Source organism: Spermophilus citellus, assembly GCF_964194105.1.
Source record: "Spermophilus citellus genome assembly, chromosome: 7".
In the NCBI taxonomy this organism is placed as follows: Eukaryota; Metazoa; Chordata; class Mammalia; order Rodentia; family Sciuridae; genus Spermophilus; species Spermophilus citellus.
The window spans coordinates 55,576,293-55,597,516 of NC_138188.1; the positions used below are offsets into that span (position 1 = coordinate 55,576,293).

Genomic DNA, 21,224 nt, shown 5'->3' on the forward strand with positions numbered 1-21,224 from the left:
AAATTCAGGACGACCTTAGTTTGGGCAAAGACCTATTCCTGCAGAACTCCAGTTCTTTTTTTTTTATTGGTTGTTCACAACATTACAAAGCTCTTGACATATCATATTTCATACATTAGATTGAAGTGGGTTATGAACCCCCAATTTTACCCCAAATGCAGATTGCAGAATCACATCGGTTACACATCCACAATTTTACATAATGCCCTATTAGTAATTGTTGTATTCTGCTACCTTTCCTATCCCCTACTATCCCCCCTCCACTCCCCTCCCATCTTCTCTCTCTACCCCATCTACTGTAATTCGTTTCTCTCCTTTTTTATTTTCCCATTCCCCTCACAACCTCTTATATGTAATTTTGTATAGCAATGAGGGTCTCCCTTCATTTCCATGCAATTTCCCTTTTCTCTCCCTTTCCCTCCCATCTCATGTCTCCGTTTAATGTTAATCTTTTCTTCCTGCTCTTCCTCCCTGCTCTGTTCATAGTTGCTCTCATTATATCAAAGAAGACATTTGGTATTTGTTCTTTAGGGATTGGCTAGCTTCACTAAGCATAATCTGCTCTAGTGCCATCCATTTCCCTGAAAATTCTATGATTTTGTCATTTTTTATTGCTGCATAGTACTCCATTGTGTATAGATGCCACATTTTTTTTTATCCATTCATCTATTGAAGGGCATCTGGGTTGGTTCCACAGTCTAACTATTGTGAATTGTGCTGCTATGAACATCAATGTGGCAGTATCCCTGTAGCATGCTCTTTTAAGGTCTTCAGGGAATACTCCAAGAAGGGCAAAGGCAGGGTCAAATGGTGGTTCCATTCCCAGCTTTCCCAGGAATCTCCATACTGCTTTCCAAATTGGCTGCACCAATTTGCAGTCCCACCAGCAATGTACAAGTGTACCCTTTTCTCCACATCCTCGCCAGCACTTGTTGTTGTTTGACTTCATAGTGGCTGCCAATCTTACTGGAGTGAGATGGTATCTTAGGGTGGTTTTGATTTGCATTTCTCTGACTGATAGAGATGGTGAGCATTTTTTCATGTACTTGTTGATTGATTGTATATTCTCCTCTGAGAAGTGTCTGTTCAGGTCCTTGGCCCATTTGTTGATTGGGTTATTTGTTATCTTATTGTCTAATTTTTTGAGTTCTTTGTATACACTGGATATTAGGGCTCTATCTGAAGTGTGAGGAGTAAAAATTTGTTCCCAGGATGTAGGCTCCCTATTTACCTCTCTTATTGTTTCTCTTGCTGAGAAAAAACTTTTTAGTTTAAGTAAGTCCCATTTGTTGATTCTTGTTATTAACTCTTGTGCTATGGGTGTCCTATTAAGGAATTTGGAGCCCGACCCCACAATATGTAGATCGGAGCCAACTTTTTCTTCTATCAGACGCAGAGTCTCTGATTTGATATCAAGCTCCTTGATCCATTTTGAGTTAACTTTTGTGCATGGCGAGAGAAACGGATTCAGTTTCATTTTGTTGCATATGGATTTCCAGTTTTCCCAACACCATTTGTTGAAGATGCTATCCTTCCTCCATTGCATGCTTTTAGCTCCTTTATCAAATATAAGATAGTTGTAACTTAGTGGATTAGTCTCTGTGTCCTCTATTCTATACCATTGGTCCACCCGCCTGTTTTGGTACCAGTACCATCCTGTTTTTGTCACTATTGCTCTGTAATATAGTTTGAAATCTGGTATCGCTATACCGCCTGATTCACACTTCCTGTTTAGAATTGCTTTTGCTATTCTGGGTCTTTTATTTTTCCATATGAATTTCATGATTGCTTTATCTATTTCTACAAGAAATGCCATTGGGATTCTGATTGGCATTGCATTAAACCTATAGAGAACTTTTGGTAATATCACCATTTTGATAATGTTAGTTCTGCCTATCCATGAACAGGGTATATTTTTCCATCTTCTAAGATCTTCTTCTACTTCTCTCTTTAGGGTTCTATAGTTTTCATTGTATAAATCTTTCACGTCTTTTGTTAGGTTGATTCCCAAGTATTTTATTTTTTTTTTGAGGATATTGTGAATGGAGTGTTTTTCCTCATTTCCGTTTCAGAAGTTTTGTCACTGATATACAGAAATGCCTTTGATTTATGCGTGTTGATTTTATATCCTGCCACTTTGCTGAATTCATTTATTAGTTCTAGTAGTTTCTTTGTAGACCCTTTTGGGTCTTCTAGGTATAGAATGATGTCATCTGCAAATAGTGATAATTTAAGTTCTTCTTTTCCTATTTTTATGCCTTTAATTTCTTTCGTTTGTCTAATTGCTCTGGCCAGTGTTTCGAGAACTATATTGAATAGAAGTGGTGATAGGGGGCATCCCTGTCTTGTTCCAGATTTTAGAGGGAATGCCTTTAACTTTTCTCCATTCAGAATGATGCTAGCCTGAGGCTTAGCATAGATAGCTTTTACAATGTCAAGGTAAGTTCCTGTTATCCCTAGTTTTTCTAATATTTTGAACATAAAGGGATGCTGTACTTTGTCGAATGCTTTCTCTGCGTCTATCGAGATGATCATATGGTTCTTATCTTTAAGTCTATTGATGTGGTGAATAACATTTATTGATTTCCGTATATTGAACCATCCTTGCATCCCAGGGATGAATCCTACTTGATCATGGTGCACAATTTTTTTGATATGTTTTTGTATTCGATTCGCCAGAATTTTATTGAGGATTTTTGCATCTAGGTTCATTAGAGATATTGGTCTGTAGTTTTCTTTCTTTGAGGTGTCTTTGTCTGGTTTCAGAATCAGGGTGATGTTGGCCTCATAGAATGAATTTGGAAGAGCTCCCTCTTTTTCTATTTCCTGAAATAACTTGAAAAGTATTGGTATTAATTCTTCTTTAAAGGTTTTGTAAAACTCCGCTGTATACCCATCTGGTCCTGGGCTTTTCTTGGTTGGTAGTCTTTTGATGGCTTCTTCAATTTCATCCATTGATATTGGTCTGTTCAAATTGTGTGTATCCTCCTGACTCAGTCTGGGCAAATCATATGACTTAAGAAATTTATCGATGTCTTGACTATCTTCTATTTTATTGGAATATAGGTTTTCAAAATAATTTCTAATTGTCTTCTGTATTTTTGTAGCATCTGTTGTGATATTGCCTTTTTCATCCCGTATGTTAGTAATTTGAGTTCTCTCTCTTCTTCTCTTCATTAGCATGGCTAAAGGTCTGTCGATCTTATTTATTTTTTTGAAGAACCAACTTTTAGTTTTGTTAATTTTTTCAATAGTTTCTTTTGTTTCAATTTCATTGATTTCCGCTCTGATTTTAATTATTTCTTGCCTTCTGCTACATTTGCTGTTGTTTTGCTCTTCCTTTTCTAGGGCTTTGAGATGAAGTGTGAGCTCATTTATTTGTTGTTTTTTTCTTTTTTTGAGGAATGACCTCCAGGCGATGAATTTTCCTCTTAAAACTGTTTTCATTGTGTCCCATAGATTCCGATAGGTTGTGTCTGTATTTTCATTTATCTCTAAGAATTTTTTGATTTCCTCCTTTATGTCTTCTGTAACCCATTGATCATTCAGTAACATATTGTTCATTTTCCATGTGATGTAGGATTTTTCCTTCCTTCTTTTATCATTGATTTCCAGTTTCATTCCATTATGATCAGATAAAATGCATGGTATTATCTCCACCCCTTTATATTTACTGAGGGTTGCCCTATGGCATAATATATGGTCTATTTTTGAGAAGGATCCATGTGCTGCTGAGAAAAAAGTATAACCATTTGATGATGGTTGATATATTCTATATATGTCATTTAAGTCTAGGTTATTGATTGTGATATTGAGTTCTATAGTTTCTTTATTCAACTTTTGTTTGGAGGATCTGTCCAATGGTGAGAGAGGTGTGTTGAAGTCACCCATAATTATTGTGTTGTGGTCTATTTGATTCTTGAACTTGAGGAGAATTTGTTTTATGAATGTCAGAGCACCATTATTTGGTGCATAAATATTGATAATTGTTATGTCTTGTTGGTGAATGGTTCCTTTTAACAGTATATAATGTCCTTATTTATCCCTTTTGATTAACTTAGTCTTGAAGTCGATTTTATTCGATATGAGGATGGCCACCCCTGCTTGCTTACGAGGACCATGTGCGTGGTATATTTTTTCCCATCCTTTCACCTTCAGCCTGTGTATGTCTTTTCCAATCAGATGTGTCTCCTGCAGGCAGCATATTGTTGGATTTGTTTTTTTATCCATGATACCAGCCTATGTCGCTTTATTGGAGAGTTTAAGCCATTAACATTCAGAGTTACTATTGACATATGGTTTGTACTCCATCCATGTTTGATTATTTATCCTTTTTTTAAAAAATTTAGTTTGTTTCTCCATGATTATCTTTCCCCTCGCCCTCTGTCTTACCGAGGCACTTCCCACTGATGGTTTTGGTTATTGTTTTTCATTTCTTCCTCGTGTAGTGTTTTGCTCAAAATGCTTTGCAATGCTGGTTTTCTGGCTGCAAATTCTTTTAACTTTTGTTTATCATGAAAGATTTTTATTTCGTTGTCATACCTGAAGCTTAATTTTGCTGGATACAGAATTCTTGGTTGGCATCCATTGTCTTTCAGTGTTTGAAATACATTGTTCCATGACCTTCTTGCTTTCAGTGTCTGTGACGAAAAATCCGTTGTTAACCTTATTGGTTTACCCCTGAATGTAATCTGTCTCCTTTCTCTTGTAGCTTTTAATATTTTCTCTTTGTTCTGTATATTGGATATCTTCATAACAATGTGTCTTGGCGTTGGTCTACTGTGATTTTGTGTGCTCGGTGTCCTGTATGCATCTTCAATTTGTATATCTGTTTCCTTTTTTATTTCTGGAAAGTTTTCTGTAATTATTTCATTCAGCAGGTTACTCATTCCCTTGGTTTGAATCTCTGTACCTTCTTCTATCCCGATGACTCGTAAGTTTGGTTTTTTTTATGTTATCCCATAACTCTTGGATGTTTTTCTCGTGATTTTTTACCAGCCTTTCTGAGTTGGCTAGACTCTTTTCAAGATGATATATTTTGTCTTCATTATCGGACGTTCTGGCTTCTACTTTCTCCACTCTGTTAGTGATTCTCTCAATTGAGTTTTTAATTTGGTTTATCGTTTCCTTCATTTCTAGAATTATTCTTTGATTATTTTTTATAATCTCTATCTCCTGATAAAGATGCTTAACTTCTTCTTTTATCTGTTTATGTAATTCATTCTCAATGTGTTCTTTCACTGCTTGAATTTGCTGTCTTGTATCCTCTTTAAGGTTCCATTCCATCTGTCTAAGGTGTTCCTTGAGTTCTTTATATGACCATTTTTCTGATGACTCTAGGTCCTCCTGAATATTTAGGCTGTCCTGCATTGTTTGTACTCCTTTTCTTCCTTGCTTTTTGAAGCTGCTCATGTTACTTCTTGTTCTGTTTGACTGCTGAGTTACTATTTACTCCTATAAATTTATTTGATGCTTGGGAGGAAAGGTATTAGAAGGGAAGGGAAGAAGTCACTAAAGAGAATGAGAGTAAGCAGGTAGAATTCAAGGAAGGGGGGATAAGATAATTGAAAAGACAAAAGAAGAAAAAAAAAGGAAATTAAAAAAGAAAAAAAATTTTTTTAAAATAATTAAAAAGTTAAAATTAAAATTAGAAGAAAAAAATTTTTAAAAATTGTAAAAAAAAATCTAAAAAAAAACAACAAGAAAGAAAAATGAAAATGAAAGGAAAACCCAAATCAAAAAAAAGAGAAAAGAAAAAAAAAGAAAAAAAAACTAATAAATGCAGTCTTAGAGTTTGATTAACTTCTCTTCCAGTAGGTGGCGCTTTGCCCACCAGGCCAAGTTTCTCCTGTCAATACGCGGGAACCAATCACTGTGCAGCAGCTCCTCCCAGACTGGGCGAGTCTCCAATCCTGAGTGCCTAGGGCCTCCTCTTGTGTCTAGTCACTTCCCACTTTTCCTCTAGCCAGGCCCCTCTCACGGGTGCCGCTCACCACAATACTGGCTACACCCCAGGTCTGCTGCTCCCGGGAGCCCTGTTTTCATGAACGACTGGGCACACTCTTCCAGTTTGCCATTCCCTCAGACCCTAAGTTTGTAGAGCTTGGGGCTGAGAATCCTCAGCGAATTTTACTTGCCCTCCGGTAGCCACTCCCCCGGTAGCTGGTGCAAGAGACCTCAGCAGTCAGCCCTGGTGGGAGCGGTAGTTCCGCGCCACCTCTGATTCCCTCGTGCTGGCTGTCACGCTCACGGGAGAGCTGCGAGGGGCCCTTATGGGAGAGCTGGGAGGGGCCCTTCTGGTTTTTTTTTTAAGAGGTATTTTGTCTAAATAAACTACTGTAGGAAAATGGCAATCTAAAGGGCATTTTAAAAATATCAATGTCCAAATGACTGAAACCGAATCGGTGTGTTTATAGTAATGCTCAGGGCCTCGGAGCAAAACTGTAGTTAGTCAACTAGTATGGCTCGCTCACAGAAGTGACAAATGCTTGAAAAGGAAAGGAATTAAGTGGGTTAAGTGCGGATTGGATGACTGTGTTTTGAGACCTGCTCACAGGAAACCACTACATCCTGCCCCAAGTCCCTGTCAGTCACCCGGCTCTCGGTTCAAGTCCCCGTGGCAGTGAGGCGGGGCGGAGTACAGGTGTCCGGCCGAGCCCCTCCCGCGCTACCTCGCAGCACGCCGCGCGGCCCCCTCCGGGTCCCCGGGCGGCCTGCTTCCTCCCACTGAGGGCGCCTTTTACAAGCTCTCACGGGCTCGGGAGCTCGGGAGGCAGGCAGCCCCCTCCCCTCGGGCCAGCCCCCCTTTCACGCAGCCGCCTCTCCTCCGGCCGGCCGCTCCTCCCCATAATTGCTGCTCCGCACCCGCCTCGAGGCTGCTCCCTGGTGTCCGCGGCCGCCCGGAGGCCTGCGTCGGAAGGCGGCCGGAAGCTCCTCATGCCCCCGGCCCGCGCCACCGGCCGCGCCCAGCCGCCGAGCCCCTCACGCCCGCGCGCCCAGGCCGCCTTCGCCGGCGCTGCCCGCTCTCCACTCCCTCCCCAGAGGGGTGGCCGCAGCCCACGCCGCCCCGTCCAGGCGACGCCTCCCCCAACACACCCCCTCCAGCCTCGCCCGCGCCGCGCCTTACCGGCCCTCTCGCCCACCATCCAGCGCCGCGCAGCGACGCCAACCCAGCGCGCCCATTGCCCCCTCAGCCGTGGGGCCCCTGCCGCCGGGGAAGCCCCTCAGCCGGGCCCGCTTACAGATCTTGCCCCGTAGGCTCTGCAGCACTCGGACCTCGTGGCTGTCCTCGTCTCCCGCCTCGGGCTCTGCCGTTGCAGTCGCCGCCGGCGCCTCGGAAGAAGCCGCCGCCGCAGCAGGCGCCGCCGCTGCCGCCATGGTGCCGCCCGGCCCGAGCCACAGCCCCGCCGCCTGCGTAGCCCGGGGAGGCGGAGCCCAGCGGCGGCCTAGGCCTGGTTGCCCCGCCCCGCGCGGCCCCGCCCCACCCCACCCGCCCCGCCCACTCAGACCCGGACGGCGTGGGCCTGAACGCGCGTCCCTCCCGGCTTCTGGCGCTGCGGATCCGTGGACCTTAGTCGTGGCTCTGAGAAGCCTTAAAAGCCCCGCGAGGAGAAAACCGTGGCAATCCTGTGGATCCCCAAGTCCTCTGGGAATTGGACGACTCCTGCGAACCGACCTCCACGTCTCCTAACGCTCGGGAAAATACTGGCCCTTCCCAATCGGGGTAACTCGCGGTTGAAAGAAAATAGAATTTGGCAGTTGGGTGGGCATCAAAAGGAGGCAGGAGGTGTAGCCGAGACTCTCCCAACAATATCCACATGCTGCCCTCGCTGAGTCAAGCACCGCATACACAAACCCTCACCCTTGGTAAGAATGCAAAAGCCGGTTTACAAAAAGGATCAGAGACCCCTATTTCCGCTTGAGTGGAACACCCGAGACCCTCCCATAGACAAATTCTGAAGCATTTACTACCCCTTGTTTATTTTCGGAATCATAAAGAGATTGGCCCTAGGAAATTCGTAAATCTTCAACTAATTGTTAGCTTTATCTCAAGGGAACCCTTCTACAGTGAGTAAACTGCATGAATAATACTCTGGTATGTGGTGAGGAAGATGATTTCCTGGTCTTGAGATTGTTAACTGCGCTGCCCTAAGAAGGAAGACACTGTGACCTAACAGGGCAGGGTAGTTCTTTACCAGGGCAACAACAGGAATCCGTCAGTCACCGTCAACAAATATTTTTTTGCGGGTCAGAGTGATAGCCTTAGAGACTACAAAAGGTCAAGGTGAAGAGGGGCAGCCCTGCAGCAGGTCAGCCGGGCAGGAGACACAGAAAAGGGCAGACGCATTGGGAGATAAGAAGAAGATGGGGAGTCAGGGAGACCCTTCCTGGGAATGGACTCTTGGTGGGAAGGGTGAACAGAAGCAGGAGGAAGCAGTCATGTGACAAGGGGTAGAAATTGCTTGTGCAAAAGGCTGGACCGCCTGAGTGGCTTGAGTTTGGGATGTGTCTGGCACTGCGGGGCAAAACTTCAGGTCCTGCCTGTGCTGTGGGTGATCCCTATTCCCCCTCAGAAAAAGTGAACACAATCGCTCTTTGACGGATGTTTTGTTGTCATTTCAAACTTCAAAACTTATTTCCGGCTGGGGGGGGGGGTAGGTGGTAGTGGTGCACACCTGTAATCCCAGCGGCTCAGGACACTGAGGTAGGAGGATTGCAAATTCAAAGCCAGCCTCAGCAATTTAGCAAGACCCTAAGCAACTCAGCACCCTATTTCTAAATAAAACATAAAAATAGGACTGGGAATGTGACTCAGTGGTTACTTGCACTTAAGTTCAATCCAATATCAAAACAACAACAACAACAACAAAAACCCTTGTTTTCCTAGCTCCCTTTCCAAATCAGCGTTTACAGGCATATGCTACTATTTGAGCTAGAGACTCTTTTTTGTCCCTTGTCCCCATAATGTTTTCAATCGCCACAGCCTTACCATAGCTGAAATCTCTTCTCTCTCACCCCTCCTTCCTATTCACTCTCATTGCCCTTTGTTAAAACCATCCTCATTCAAAGAGTAATCAATATGTTACAATTTTATTTTAGTTTCTTTTAGGGCATGCCTTTTAGATTCAGACATGAAGCCCAATTCTACACTGTTGCACATGTGACATTTGGGTTAAGTTCCTCAACATTTCAGATCATGTTTCTTTAACAGTAAGATGCTCCACTGTCTCTTCTTTGAAGGGTTGTTATTAGGATTCAATATTTATTGAAAACAGGTGTGTGAATCATCTAGTAGGATTATCTCAGTAAATGTCACTTCATTCTCTTTATTAGAACTCTTACAATAGGTCTCCCATCCCTCTCCTTCCTTCCATACACCACTTAAAATAATCTGCCTAAAGCAAAAATTGGAGCTTGTCATTTTCATACTTAAAGAGACACCAATGGCTTCATTCATCTCATCAACCTGCAAACAAGTGCATACTATAGTCAGTAGTAGAAACGACTCAAGAATAAAATTCACATTCCTCAGCCAAGTGTTCAGGGTTGAGATTGGAAGCAGCCTTATCTCAGTCACACTGAGTCACATTTCCCATCAGCCTGACTATTAAGAGTGGTCTTCCTCCTGCAGGGCCAGGTAAGGCCCCATCCTGCTATCACTTTCTTTCCTGCACAGTGGCTCCATCTGAACTTTTGTGTGGTCTTGATCACTTTCCACTAGGCATTATATGAACCTGTGCACTAATTTTATCTCCTACATTCAATTTTTTATCTCTTTCTGTACTCTACTTCAAAATTTTGAATGAGTGGTGAAATCATAATAGCTCACTTACTCCCTCTACTCCGCAGATCTGAAGTTTTCCTGTTTTGAAAATTCTGATGAGAATTTAATTTTTCATTATCATACCTGTATAAATGGCTAAAATATGAATGGATAACTTTGATCATATCCAATCCAGAATTTGACATAAAGGCTGATTCCTTTGTTTGAACAATAACAATAGCTAGACCACATTCTTCTAATTTCTCTTCTTTTTCATTAGCCAAACTCCAAGTACATAACTCTATTACTAAATTATTATTAAAGGTCTGAAAACAATTTTACATGAAGTGACACTCTACTTATTTTTTTTTCTCCCAGGCAATCTTCCTGTTGCAGGTTTCGGAATTATCATATTATTTTACTAAAACCCCCAAACTCCATTTCTTCTTCATCTGATTTCTAACTCCTCTATTTGTAAATAAACCCTTTAGAACATGATCTTTTCTTTCTTTCTTTCTTTCTTTCTTTCTTTCTTTCTTTCTTTCTTTCTTTCTTTCTTTCTTTCCTTTTTACTGATACTGGCCTATTTTGGAAAAACCTTTAGTAGAGTCATTGTTTCCTTAATGTAAAATATTTGGGAAGTAAAATTTTGTAGACTAATAAAACTAAGAGTACAATTTGAAGACTGCTTTTACATCTCATTCCCTTTGTTGCCCTGGCGTGGAGTTCTAGATTCCTGTGAAGTTTTCACTCATTTCTTCATGATGTTTAGTAACTGGAACAATATTGCCTCACATACCAACTTCCACTTCACTTCCTTCCTCAAATTATTATGAATGTGTTTCAAGGCACGCTCTCCTATCTCTACCCTTCTCCATTCTGACGAGCAACCATTCACTACTAAGAAGAAGCCACCAAAAGACTACCAACCAAGAAAAGCCCAGGACCAGACGGATACACAGCAGAGTTTTACAAGAACTTTAAAGAAGAACTAATACCAATACTCTACAATCTATTTCAGGAGATAGAAAAAGAGGGAGTACTTCCAAATTCATTCTATGAGGCCAACATCACCCTGATTCCAAAACCAGATAAAGACACTTCAAAGAAAGAAAACTTCAGACCAATATCCCAAATGAATTTAGATGCAAAAATCCTCAATTAAATTCTGGCAAATTGAATACAAAAACATATAAAAAATATCATGCACCATGATCAGGTGGGATTCATCACTGGGATGCAAGGCTGGTTCAATATATGGAAATCAATAAATGTAATTCACCACATCAATAGACTTAAAGATAAGAACCATACGATCATCTCGATAGATGCTGAAAAAGCATTTGACAAAATACAGCATCCCTTTATGTTCAAAGCTCTAGAAAAATTAGGGATAACAGGAAATTTCCTCAAAATGGTAAAAGCTATATACGCTAAGCCTCAGGCCAGCATCATTCTATATGGAGAAAAATTGAAGGCATTCCCTTTAAAATCTGGAACAAGACAGAGATGCCCTCTCTCACCACTTCTATTCAACATAGTTCTTGAAACACTAGCCAGAGCAATTAGACAGATGAAAGACATTAAAGGCATAAATATAGGAAAAGAAGAACTTAAATTAGCACTATTTGCCGATGACATGATCCTATACCTAGCAGACCCATAAAATTCAACCAAGAAACTTCTAGAACTCGTAAATGAATTCAGCAAAGTGGCAGGATATAAAATCAATACCAATAAATCAAAGGCATTCCTGTATATCAGTGACAAATTCTCTGAAATGGAAATGAGGACAACTACTCCATTCACAATATCCTCAAAAAAAAAAAAAAACCACCTGGGAATCAACTTAACAAAAGAAGAGAAAGAACTATACAATGAAAACTACAGAACCCTGAAGAAAGAAATAGAGGAAGACCTTAGAAGATGGAAGGATTTACCTTGCTCATGGATTGGTAGAATTAATATTATTAAGATGGCCATATTACCAAAAGCACTTTACAGATTCAATGCAATTCTCATCAAAATCCCAAAAACATTCCTTGCAGAAATGGAAAAAGCAATCATGAAATTCATCTGGAAAAACAAGAGACCCAGAATAGCTAAAGTAATTCTAAGCAGGCAGAGTGAAATTGGTGGCATCGCGATTCCAGATTTTAAACTATACTATAGAGCAATAGTAACAAAAACAGCACGGTACTGGCACCAAAACAAGCTGGTAGACCAATGGTACAAAATAGAGGACACAGAGACAAATCCACAAAGTTACAACTACCTTATATTAGACAAAGGTGCTAAAACCATGCAATGGAGAAAGGATAGCATCTTCAACAAATGGTGCTGGGAGAACTGGAAATCCATATGCAACAAAATGAAATTGAATCCCTTTCTCTTACCATGCAAAAAAGTCAACTGAAAATGGATCAAGGAGCTAGGAATCAGATCAGAGACTCTGCATGTAAAAGAAGATAAAGTTGGCCCTAATCTTCATCACATGGTGGCAGGCCCCAAATTTCTTAATAACACCTATAGCACAAGAGTTAAAACCAAGAATCAACAAATGGGACGAATTCAAACTAAAAAGTTTGTTCTCAGCAAGAGAAATAATATCTGAGGTGAATAGGGAGCCTACATCCTGGGAACAAATTTTTACCCCTCAAACATCAGATAGAGCTCTAATCTCTATAGTATATAAAGAACCCAAAAAGTTAAACAACAAAAATTAAATGACCCAATCAACAAATGGGCCAAGGACTCGAACAGAAACTTCTCAGAATAGGATATACAATCAATCAACAAATACATGAAAAAATGCTCACCATCTCTAGCAATCAGAGAAATTAAAATTGAAACTACTCTAAGATACCATCTCACTCCAATAAGAATGGCAGCCATTATGAAGTCAAACAACAATAAGTACTGGTGAGGTTGTGGGGAAAAAGATACACTCATACATTGCTGGTGGGACTGCAAATTGGTGCAGCCAATTTGGAAAGCAGTATGGAGATTACTTAGAAAGCTGGGAATGGAACCACCATTTGACCCAGCTATTCCCCTTCTCAGACTATAGCAAAAAGACCTAAAAAGAACATACTACAGGGACACAGCCACATCAATGTTTATAGCAGCACAATTCATAATAGCTAGAATGTGGAACCAACCTAGATGCCCTTCAATAGATGAATGGATTAAAAAAGGTGGCATTTATGCACAATGGAATATTACTCAGCACTAAAAAATAACACGATCATGGCATTTGCAGGCAAATGGATGGCATTAGAGCAGATTATGCTAAGTGAAGTGAGCCAATCCCTAAAAAACAAATGCTGAATGTCTTCTCTGATATAAGGGGGGTAACTCAAAATGGGATAGGGAATAAGAGCATGAGAAGAAGACTACCACTAATAGGGAAGAAAGGTGGGAGGGAAAAAGAGGGAGAAGGGGAGTTGCACGGAAAATGGAAGGAGAAGCTCATTGTTATACAGAATACATATATGATGTTGTAATGAGAAAAAGAAAAAAAAGTGTGTCACATTAGATTGGATAGAGAGAAAGGATGGGAGAAGAGGGGAGGAGTAAGGAGGACAGGAAGGGCAACAGAATAGAATAGACAATATGAATGATGTATGTACATTCCATGTATGTATTATATGTCAAAATACATTCCGCTGTCATGTATAACTAAAAAAAATAAAAAAATAAAGTTAAAAAAATGACAGTACAATGATCTAAAATAACAGTTCTTATTTAACCAGTTGTTTAATTTTTATGGTTGCTTGCTCTATAAAAATAAAGCTTAATAAAAACAATATTAAGGGTAAACTTAAAAAAAAAGAAACATAAGTCATTAACCCAGCTAAAAAATTAAAAAGAAAAAAGAAAGAAAGAAAGTAGTGTATCATGAGAGTTTTTTCTGTTAGAAATAATTCAAATGACCATCCTAGAAAGAGTCAGCAGGTCTGGGGAGGTAGCTCAGTGGTAGTGAGCTGGCCAAGCATGCAGAAGGCCTTGGAATTTAAAGCCCAATACTGCAAGAAAAGAAAAGGGAGGGAAGGGAGAAAAAAGAAGGGAGGGAGGGAGGAAGGGAGGAAGGATGAAAGGAAGAAAACAAGGAAAAAATGAAGAAAGGGAGGGAGGAAGGAAGGAAGGAAGAAAAAAGGGAGAGGACAAAAGCAGGGAAAGGAATGGGTCATTAAAACAAAAGGGCAAGCAGTACACATATAAGAATATGACCTAAAATCTGTTGAGACAGTTTAGAAAGCTTTAGAATTTGCCTGACATCAAACTGAGTGGTATTATGACTGTATAGAAATTTCATGAGAAGCTCCATCTTGGCCTAGCCTAAACCAAACTCAGGGGTGAGTGGCATGGAGAGGACTCCTCTCTGGCTGGAGTGGAAGGGACCTGAACCCCTGGCACTTCAGGATGCACTGGGTAGGGAAGGAAGGGGCCAAGACACCCCTGATGGGCACTTGAGCACCACAAGGCTCCTGGGAGTCCTTCACCCCGGCTCCCCACATCACAACCCCCCCCTTGCAGGGGTTCTCAGTGGTCTGCTCCGTTGCCTGGTGCAGGTTGGAATTCCTGAGCAAACACCTGAGTGTCCACAGCCATATTAGAGGGTGGTCCTGGAAGAAGTAGGAAGGGTTGTGGCAGCATTGTCTGAAGACATGAAACCAGGCCCTGATCCTTATGGCGTTCCTTGGGATTTGGTGATGTGTAGAGCTATTGGATGTTTTTGTCTTCTTCTCTTGTTTTTGTTAAGAAGTTTTCAGTGTGTTAAAAGCAGGCTTTATGTGCGAAGAGAAAAACAGCTGGCTCTAAAACTTTCTAGAAGAATTGAAGAAAAATGTGAACTACTTGAAAAAGTTAGCCTTATTCAAAAAGAGCATGAAGGCATAGAGTCAACTTTAAAGGGTGGCAGTTTTGAGAAGGGTCCAAGAGAAGCCCCACATTTAAAGGCAACCTATGAAAAGCTGCATAGGTCCAAACCTAGCCATGGGGATGAAAGACTCTTTCTAGAAAAAGAGCTAGAAGAGCAAAAGGCCAGACATTGTAAACAGGATGAAATCATGGCAGATATATCGAGAAGGATAAAGTCCCTCGAAGGTGAATTAGGATCCCTCAGATCACAAATAACTGAAAGTAAAACAAACCTGAGACTGCTTCAAATGAGTGAGGAAGGACTTCAGCTGGCAATGAAAGAAGCTTTGGATGTAAGTTCCCAGCTTCAGCAATGTCAGAAACCAATCATAAAAGGAGAAGCTGAAGCATGGAGGGAACAGGATGTGTCCAATGTAAAGAGAGCACCACATTGGAAGACTCTCAAGTCCATGCAGGAAAAGTTCAAAGTGATAAAGAAAATCACGAGGAGTCTCTGACTGAAGGCTTGCTGAAGATGAAAGATAGGTCTTCTCCAAGCGCGGGAGCCCAAACAGATGTTGGCAACTTGGAATGGGGAATGAGGAGTGAATCAAGAATTGGTGCTCACTTGGATGATGAGCCAAAAGGAGCTTTAAAGAAACTGATTGATGGTGCTAAGCTAAAGGCCTCCTTAGAAAACTTAGAAGGACAAAGATATCAAACTTGTGCTTTCTTATCTGAAGTAGAGAAAACAAAGGAAGACCTTAGAGAACAGATTAGAAGTCTGAAGACTGAACAGGCAACCTTGCTGTCAGAGAATACACGGCTTGAAGGTGAGAAGGAGAACCTTCAGCAGAAATGTAAAGTCATAATGGAACACTATCAAGAAAATAGGATGAAACTCTATGGGAAACTCAGAGTAGAGGAAAACTACCGGGTGGAGCAAGAGAAGAAACTTTCCAAGGTCAAAGAAGAGATGGGCCATATGAAGAAAGAGCTGGAGACCTACAGAAAACGAGCCAAATATCTTGAAGAAGAATTGGAGAGAACCATTCAGTCCTGTCAGGGGAAGATTATTTACTCTGAGAAAAAAGCACATGAGAGTGAATTGGCGGCTTGGATTGCTGAAAGAAACCTCCATTATTTCATGAAACAAAAGGCTCGCAATGGACAAAAGTTAACTGAAAGGGAGCTTCAGTTTGAACTTGTAGAGAAAGATCCCTGTGCACTTGGTGTTTCAAAGGCAGCATTGGGCAGAAAGAATTCCCCCAATGGTCCCTCATCATTGGGTCCTCCTTGGCAAGGTGGATGTTATTCGAATTATGGTAGACCATCGCGACCAGCAGAACTCAGAAGTTCTAATATGCCTTCTTTGGATAAAGAGGATTGGCCTATGTCTTCAGAAAGTCAATCCAGTAGAAAGGAGACCAAATTTGATCCTGGTGATACCAATGTGCCTGATTCATCTCTCTCTGCTGAAAACCAAGCAACTGGCTCTGGCTCATTGTTGGCACCTTTCCCTCCAGTCAGAGGTGAATTGTTTCCTGTGGACCCAAGGAGTCAGTTCACGAGAAGAGGACCATTTTTCCCTCTGCCTCCTCCAGGAAACAGGTATGGAGCACCTCAAGATTATTTTCCACCAGGCCCACCACCCCCTCCATTTTTTGCAATGCCAGATGTCTATGCATGGAAGTGTTTTTCTCAAGACCTTCCCCCAAGAGCTGGATTTCCTCCACCCACCCCCGCATTCTGAAAGTAGAAGTGAGTTCCCTTCAGGATTCATTCCATCTTCAAATGAGCCTGCTACTGAACATCCAGAACCACAACAAATTCCTACTGGTATTTTGGGGCCAATCCCTAGAGAAAGTATAGGTTTAATTTTGGGAAGTAACAATTTAAAAGGGGCCATCATGGTGATACCTGGAGTAGTAGATTCTTATTTTGAAGGAGAATTAAATGTTACTGTAAAGTCAAATTTTGCCCTTCGGTTTACTCCAAAAAATACAATTACTCAATTACTTTTATTATCCTGTAATTTGGATGGACATCCACAATTAAATTTGGTTTCCAACCTCCCAAAAAGAGTGTAGTGTAATTAATTGCTCAATTAATGCAGCAGGAATGCTTCTTACTGGAACTTAAAATTAATCATAAAGAGTTCAAAGGTGTAGTGGACACCGGAGCAGATATATCAGTCCTATCCAGTCTCTTCTGGCCTAAGAATTGGCCCTTACATATAGAACCAGCTAACTTAGAGGGAATTGGACAAATCTCACAGCCTGCTCAAAGTGCAAATTATCTCCATTGGGAGGATCCTGATGGGAACAGTGGAGGTTTTAAACCTTATGTGTTAGAGTCCTTACCAGTAAACCTATGGGGAAGACACCTATTAAGCAAAATAGGATTATTATTAGTAACTCCAAATTCTACAAGATCATTTCAGGAAATTAATCAAGGGCTTCTTCCTGGAGATAATGGGGAAAAATATCAGGAAGAATATCTGCTTACAAACCAGCTTCTTGACAGAGATTAGTAAATACTCCAAACCAAAAATTTTACTAGGTGCGGGTTGGGGGAGGGGAGGCGGCGCCTCAGGGCCGCGGGTACCGGACACGCAGGAGAGCGGGCGGGGTGGGGGAAAGAAATTGAGACCTAAATTTAGAGACTGAGCTTGGGAGGAGAGACAGCTGGGGAGAAAGAAGCAAGGCGGAGAGGCAGAGAGGAGAAGGAGATGGGGCCGATAGAGCCGTGCAGCTGGGGCTGCAGCCTTACTGCTCGCGCTGAAGTCGTGATGGACTCCCTTCACCTTGGCTGGATTAGTGGCGGATTCACTCCACCTAGGCCCCTTTCTTGACTCGGTGCTGGGTTTTTGTCGACAGATCTCCTTTAATGATCTTTACCTCATCTTTTCAGACGCGGCGGCGCGGAGCACAGAGCGGCTTACTCACTTCCCGCCGCCATCTCAAGTGATCAACTTTCCTGTGTGGGACAATAAGCAACCTGACCTGCTTGGTCTTATGAAGACTGGGAGAACTGTGGTGTCCGTGGCCATGTGATTATTTCATTTTTGGAGAAGTTGAGTCTGAAGTTCTAGGGGAGCTCCAGATTGGGAAATGCAAGAGACAAGTCGAAGAATCACCAGAGACAAATGCATCTCCCGATATCCAGAAAACAACACTTCTATAAGGAGGGAGGTCATAGTTTAGAGAAACCAGACCACACTTAAGTTTATAAGAGGTGCCACACTTGATAAGAACATGATAAAAGTGGGGACAGTCCATAGGTGGACAGAAATGAAATATGTTACTCTATTTAAGGAAACATTTGAAGGAGCCTTGAATGATTGAGTTGGGGAAAAGAAAAGCACAAACGTCTCCCTCCGTCCCTTCCACATGCATGTGTCACAGAGCTGGAAATATGCAGTTTATTCACCAAATGTTACTGGGCCTCTCGCGGGCCCTCCCCGCAGGTCCCCGAGGCGGGGGCGACCGGTGGCCCTGCAGAGGAACGCGGGGCTCTCCTTCAACAATTGTGAGTTAGGCTTCTCTAAATTATTATCCTAATTAGGCCTCAACCTTTGAACTTTGTGCACTTTAGATCATCTAATTTTGGCAAGAAGTTTGTAAATCAGTTCACCAGAATTCCCCCCAATTTGATCACCCTCAATATATCTGCTCAAATTTTGCACTCCCTGTCATCCCTTCTGATCACCTTCCTGCCTAAAGCAAAAGTCTTGTTAAATTGTTTGTTTCAGAATCCCCCTCTGACCCCTGGTGTTTCCTCCTAGTAACTTTCTATCCACTTGCTCAGTTGTTTGAATATGAATCCCTACCTTTCAAGATGCATTCACAAATGAGCCTAGTTCTATAAAGAGGTCTATCTTCCCCTTTTATAATGGTTCCTGATTAAAAATATGGTTTTTTTATTGCTTTACTACTGTTGGGCTCTGGTTTTCTTTGAAATCTTATACTGTATACCAAAATCAAATCAAATGGATCAAACACAAAACATAAAAAGTAAAAAAACAAAATTCATAGGAAAACTTCATGATATTCAATCTGATAATGCTTCTTGGATACATGAGTCCAGAAATGCAAACAAAAAAAAAAAAAATTAAACTGGACCTCATTAAAATGAAAAACTTGTGTATCAAAGAACATTAAGAACAACTCACAAAATGGGAGAAAATATTTGTGAATCATATATCTACAAAAGAATTAATATCCAGAATATGTAAAGTATTCTTACAATTCAACAACAAAAAATAAACAATTTAATTGAAAGTGAACAAAGAACTTCAATAAAAGTATCCTCAAAGAAGACAAATTTATTACATGAAAAAATGTTCACAGTCACTACCTGTTAGAGAAATGCAAATCAGAACCACCACAGACATTTCTTTTCTATTAGGATAGATACAGTGTGGATCTTAAATGTTGGGCTTGTGTTCTTTGATTGCCAGTCTGTGGTGAGGCCTTTAAGAGGTAGGACCTAAGAGAAGAAAGAACACTGTGGACATGCCATTGAAGGTATGTTGAAATCCTAGCCCCTTTCTCTCTCTCTGCATCTTGGCTCCCTGAGGTAAACAGCTTCCTCCTCCACACACGCCCTGCCTTGATGTTCTGCCATACCATAAGACCATGCCATACCATAAGAAAATTGAAAATTACTGTAAATTACCAAAGGCAAAAGAGCCAAACAACCATGGATTGACACTTAAGCCCAAATACTTTTCATCTTTATTTTAGGTATTTTGTCATAGTAATAGAAAACTAAAATAGCTATTATTAAATTATATTAAAAAATTAAGTACTGGTGAGGATGTAGAGAAATTTAAACACTTGCACTTTGCTGGTGGGAATATAAAATGGTGCAGTGGTTGTGAGTTTGGCAGTTCCTCCAAAAGTTAAATAGGGAATTATCAGATGATCCAAAAATTCTAGGTATCTACCCAAAAGTACTGAAGCTGGGGATCAAACAAATACTTGGTATACCAATGTTTGTTAGCAGTATTATTCACAATAGCCAAAGGTTAAAACCTAAATGTCCATTAACAAATAAGTAGATAAACAGTGGCATACACACATTGGGTATTATTCATCCTTAAAAAGTTTAAGCCTTTCTTGGGGCTGGGATTATGGCTTAGTAGTAGAGCGCTTGCTTAGCACAGGTGAGACCCGGGTTCGATTCTCAGCACCACATAAAAAAATAAAGGCATTGTGTTGTGTCCATCTACAAAAAAGATCTCTCTCTCTCTCTCTCTCTCTCTCTCTCTCTCTCTCTCTCTCAAAAGTTTAAAATTCTGAGAAATTCTACAACATGGATAAACCATGGGCACTATGAAGACTAAGTCAAATAAGCCACATGCAAAAGGACAAATAGTACATAATTGCATTTACATAAGGTATATAGAGTAGGCTAATTGAGAGAGACAGACACGTAGATTAGAGGTTACCATGAGTTGGAGGGGGGAAGAAAATTGTAAATTACTGTCTAATGAGAACAGTTTGGAATGATGAAAAATATCTACAAATAAATCGTGACAATGGTTGCACAATGCTGTAAATGTACTTATTGCCAATGAAATTCACACTTAAAAATAGTTAAGTGGTCAGTTTTACATTTTATATATATTAACAAAATGAAAATAAAAGCACCCTACTGAATTCTCATAAAATGTACTCATTTAGGGTATGTAGGAGTCAAAATAAATTTTAGGAACAGCTAATAGTATGAACAATGTCACTGTTAAAAAATATGAAAGTAAAAAAAACATGAAATAGTATTAATAAAAATGACAAAACTGATTTTCTTTGGGTTTTTGTGTAAAAAAAATTAGTATGAAAACACATGTTATAGTTTTGATATAAAATGAACTCCAAAGGTTAATGCTCTGAAGGCTTCAGAACTAATCTGTGGCCCTACTGAGAGGTGGAGGAAGCATTAGGGTTCATGGCCTAGTTGGAGGAAGTAGGTCACTGAAGGCATGTCCTTGAAGGGTATATCTTGTCCCTAGCTGCCTCCCCCAACTCTCTCATTGCTTCCTGGATGCCATGAGGTAAGTACCTCTGCTCCACCATGTACTCCCCACCGTGATGTTCTGCATCCCCAAAAGCCCAAAGCCCCACGCAACAGGACCAAATGAACATGATTTTCTAAAGCCATAAGCCAAAATAAATCTTTTCTGCTTTAAGAATTTACATATTTTCCCAGATATTTTGTCCCAGTAATGAAAACCTGACTAATATAATATATTTAAAGAACAACTCCTCATACAAGTAAGAATAGTTGAATCAGAAAAAAAGGCTACATGTAATGGAGGCCCAAAATAACAATAGTTTTTAAAAGTAAATGTTTTTCTTGCACAGAAGAATGGAGGTGAGCAGTGTAAAGACCGTTATGGTAACAAAGACCCAAGGTCCTACCATCTGTCTAGGTTTCTCAAGGTCACCTCAAATTTTTAGATAACTGCTACAAAAGCTACAGATATTTTATTCAGGGGGAAATGGTGTATTATCCTTTAAGGGCTTTACCAGAATTCCAATCTTCATTGGCTACTAGTGCCTGCAAAGGAGGCAGAAACATACATTTTTTTTAA

At 40.8% G+C, this 21,224-nt stretch overlaps 1 protein-coding gene across 1 annotated transcript; it reads left to right on the forward strand.

The window, feature by feature from the left end:
* Positions 1-15,035: 15,035 nt before the first annotated feature.
* Positions 15,036-16,887, forward strand: LOC308653287 (melanoma inhibitory activity protein 2-like; the record flags this gene model as incomplete). Its single annotated transcript, XM_081301903.1, is given in 2 exon segments — positions 15,036-16,361; positions 16,363-16,887. Coding segments are annotated over 2 exon segments (1,680 nt in total). The 3' UTR covers positions 16,717-16,887.
* Between the last annotated feature and the right edge of the window lie 4,337 nt (positions 16,888-21,224).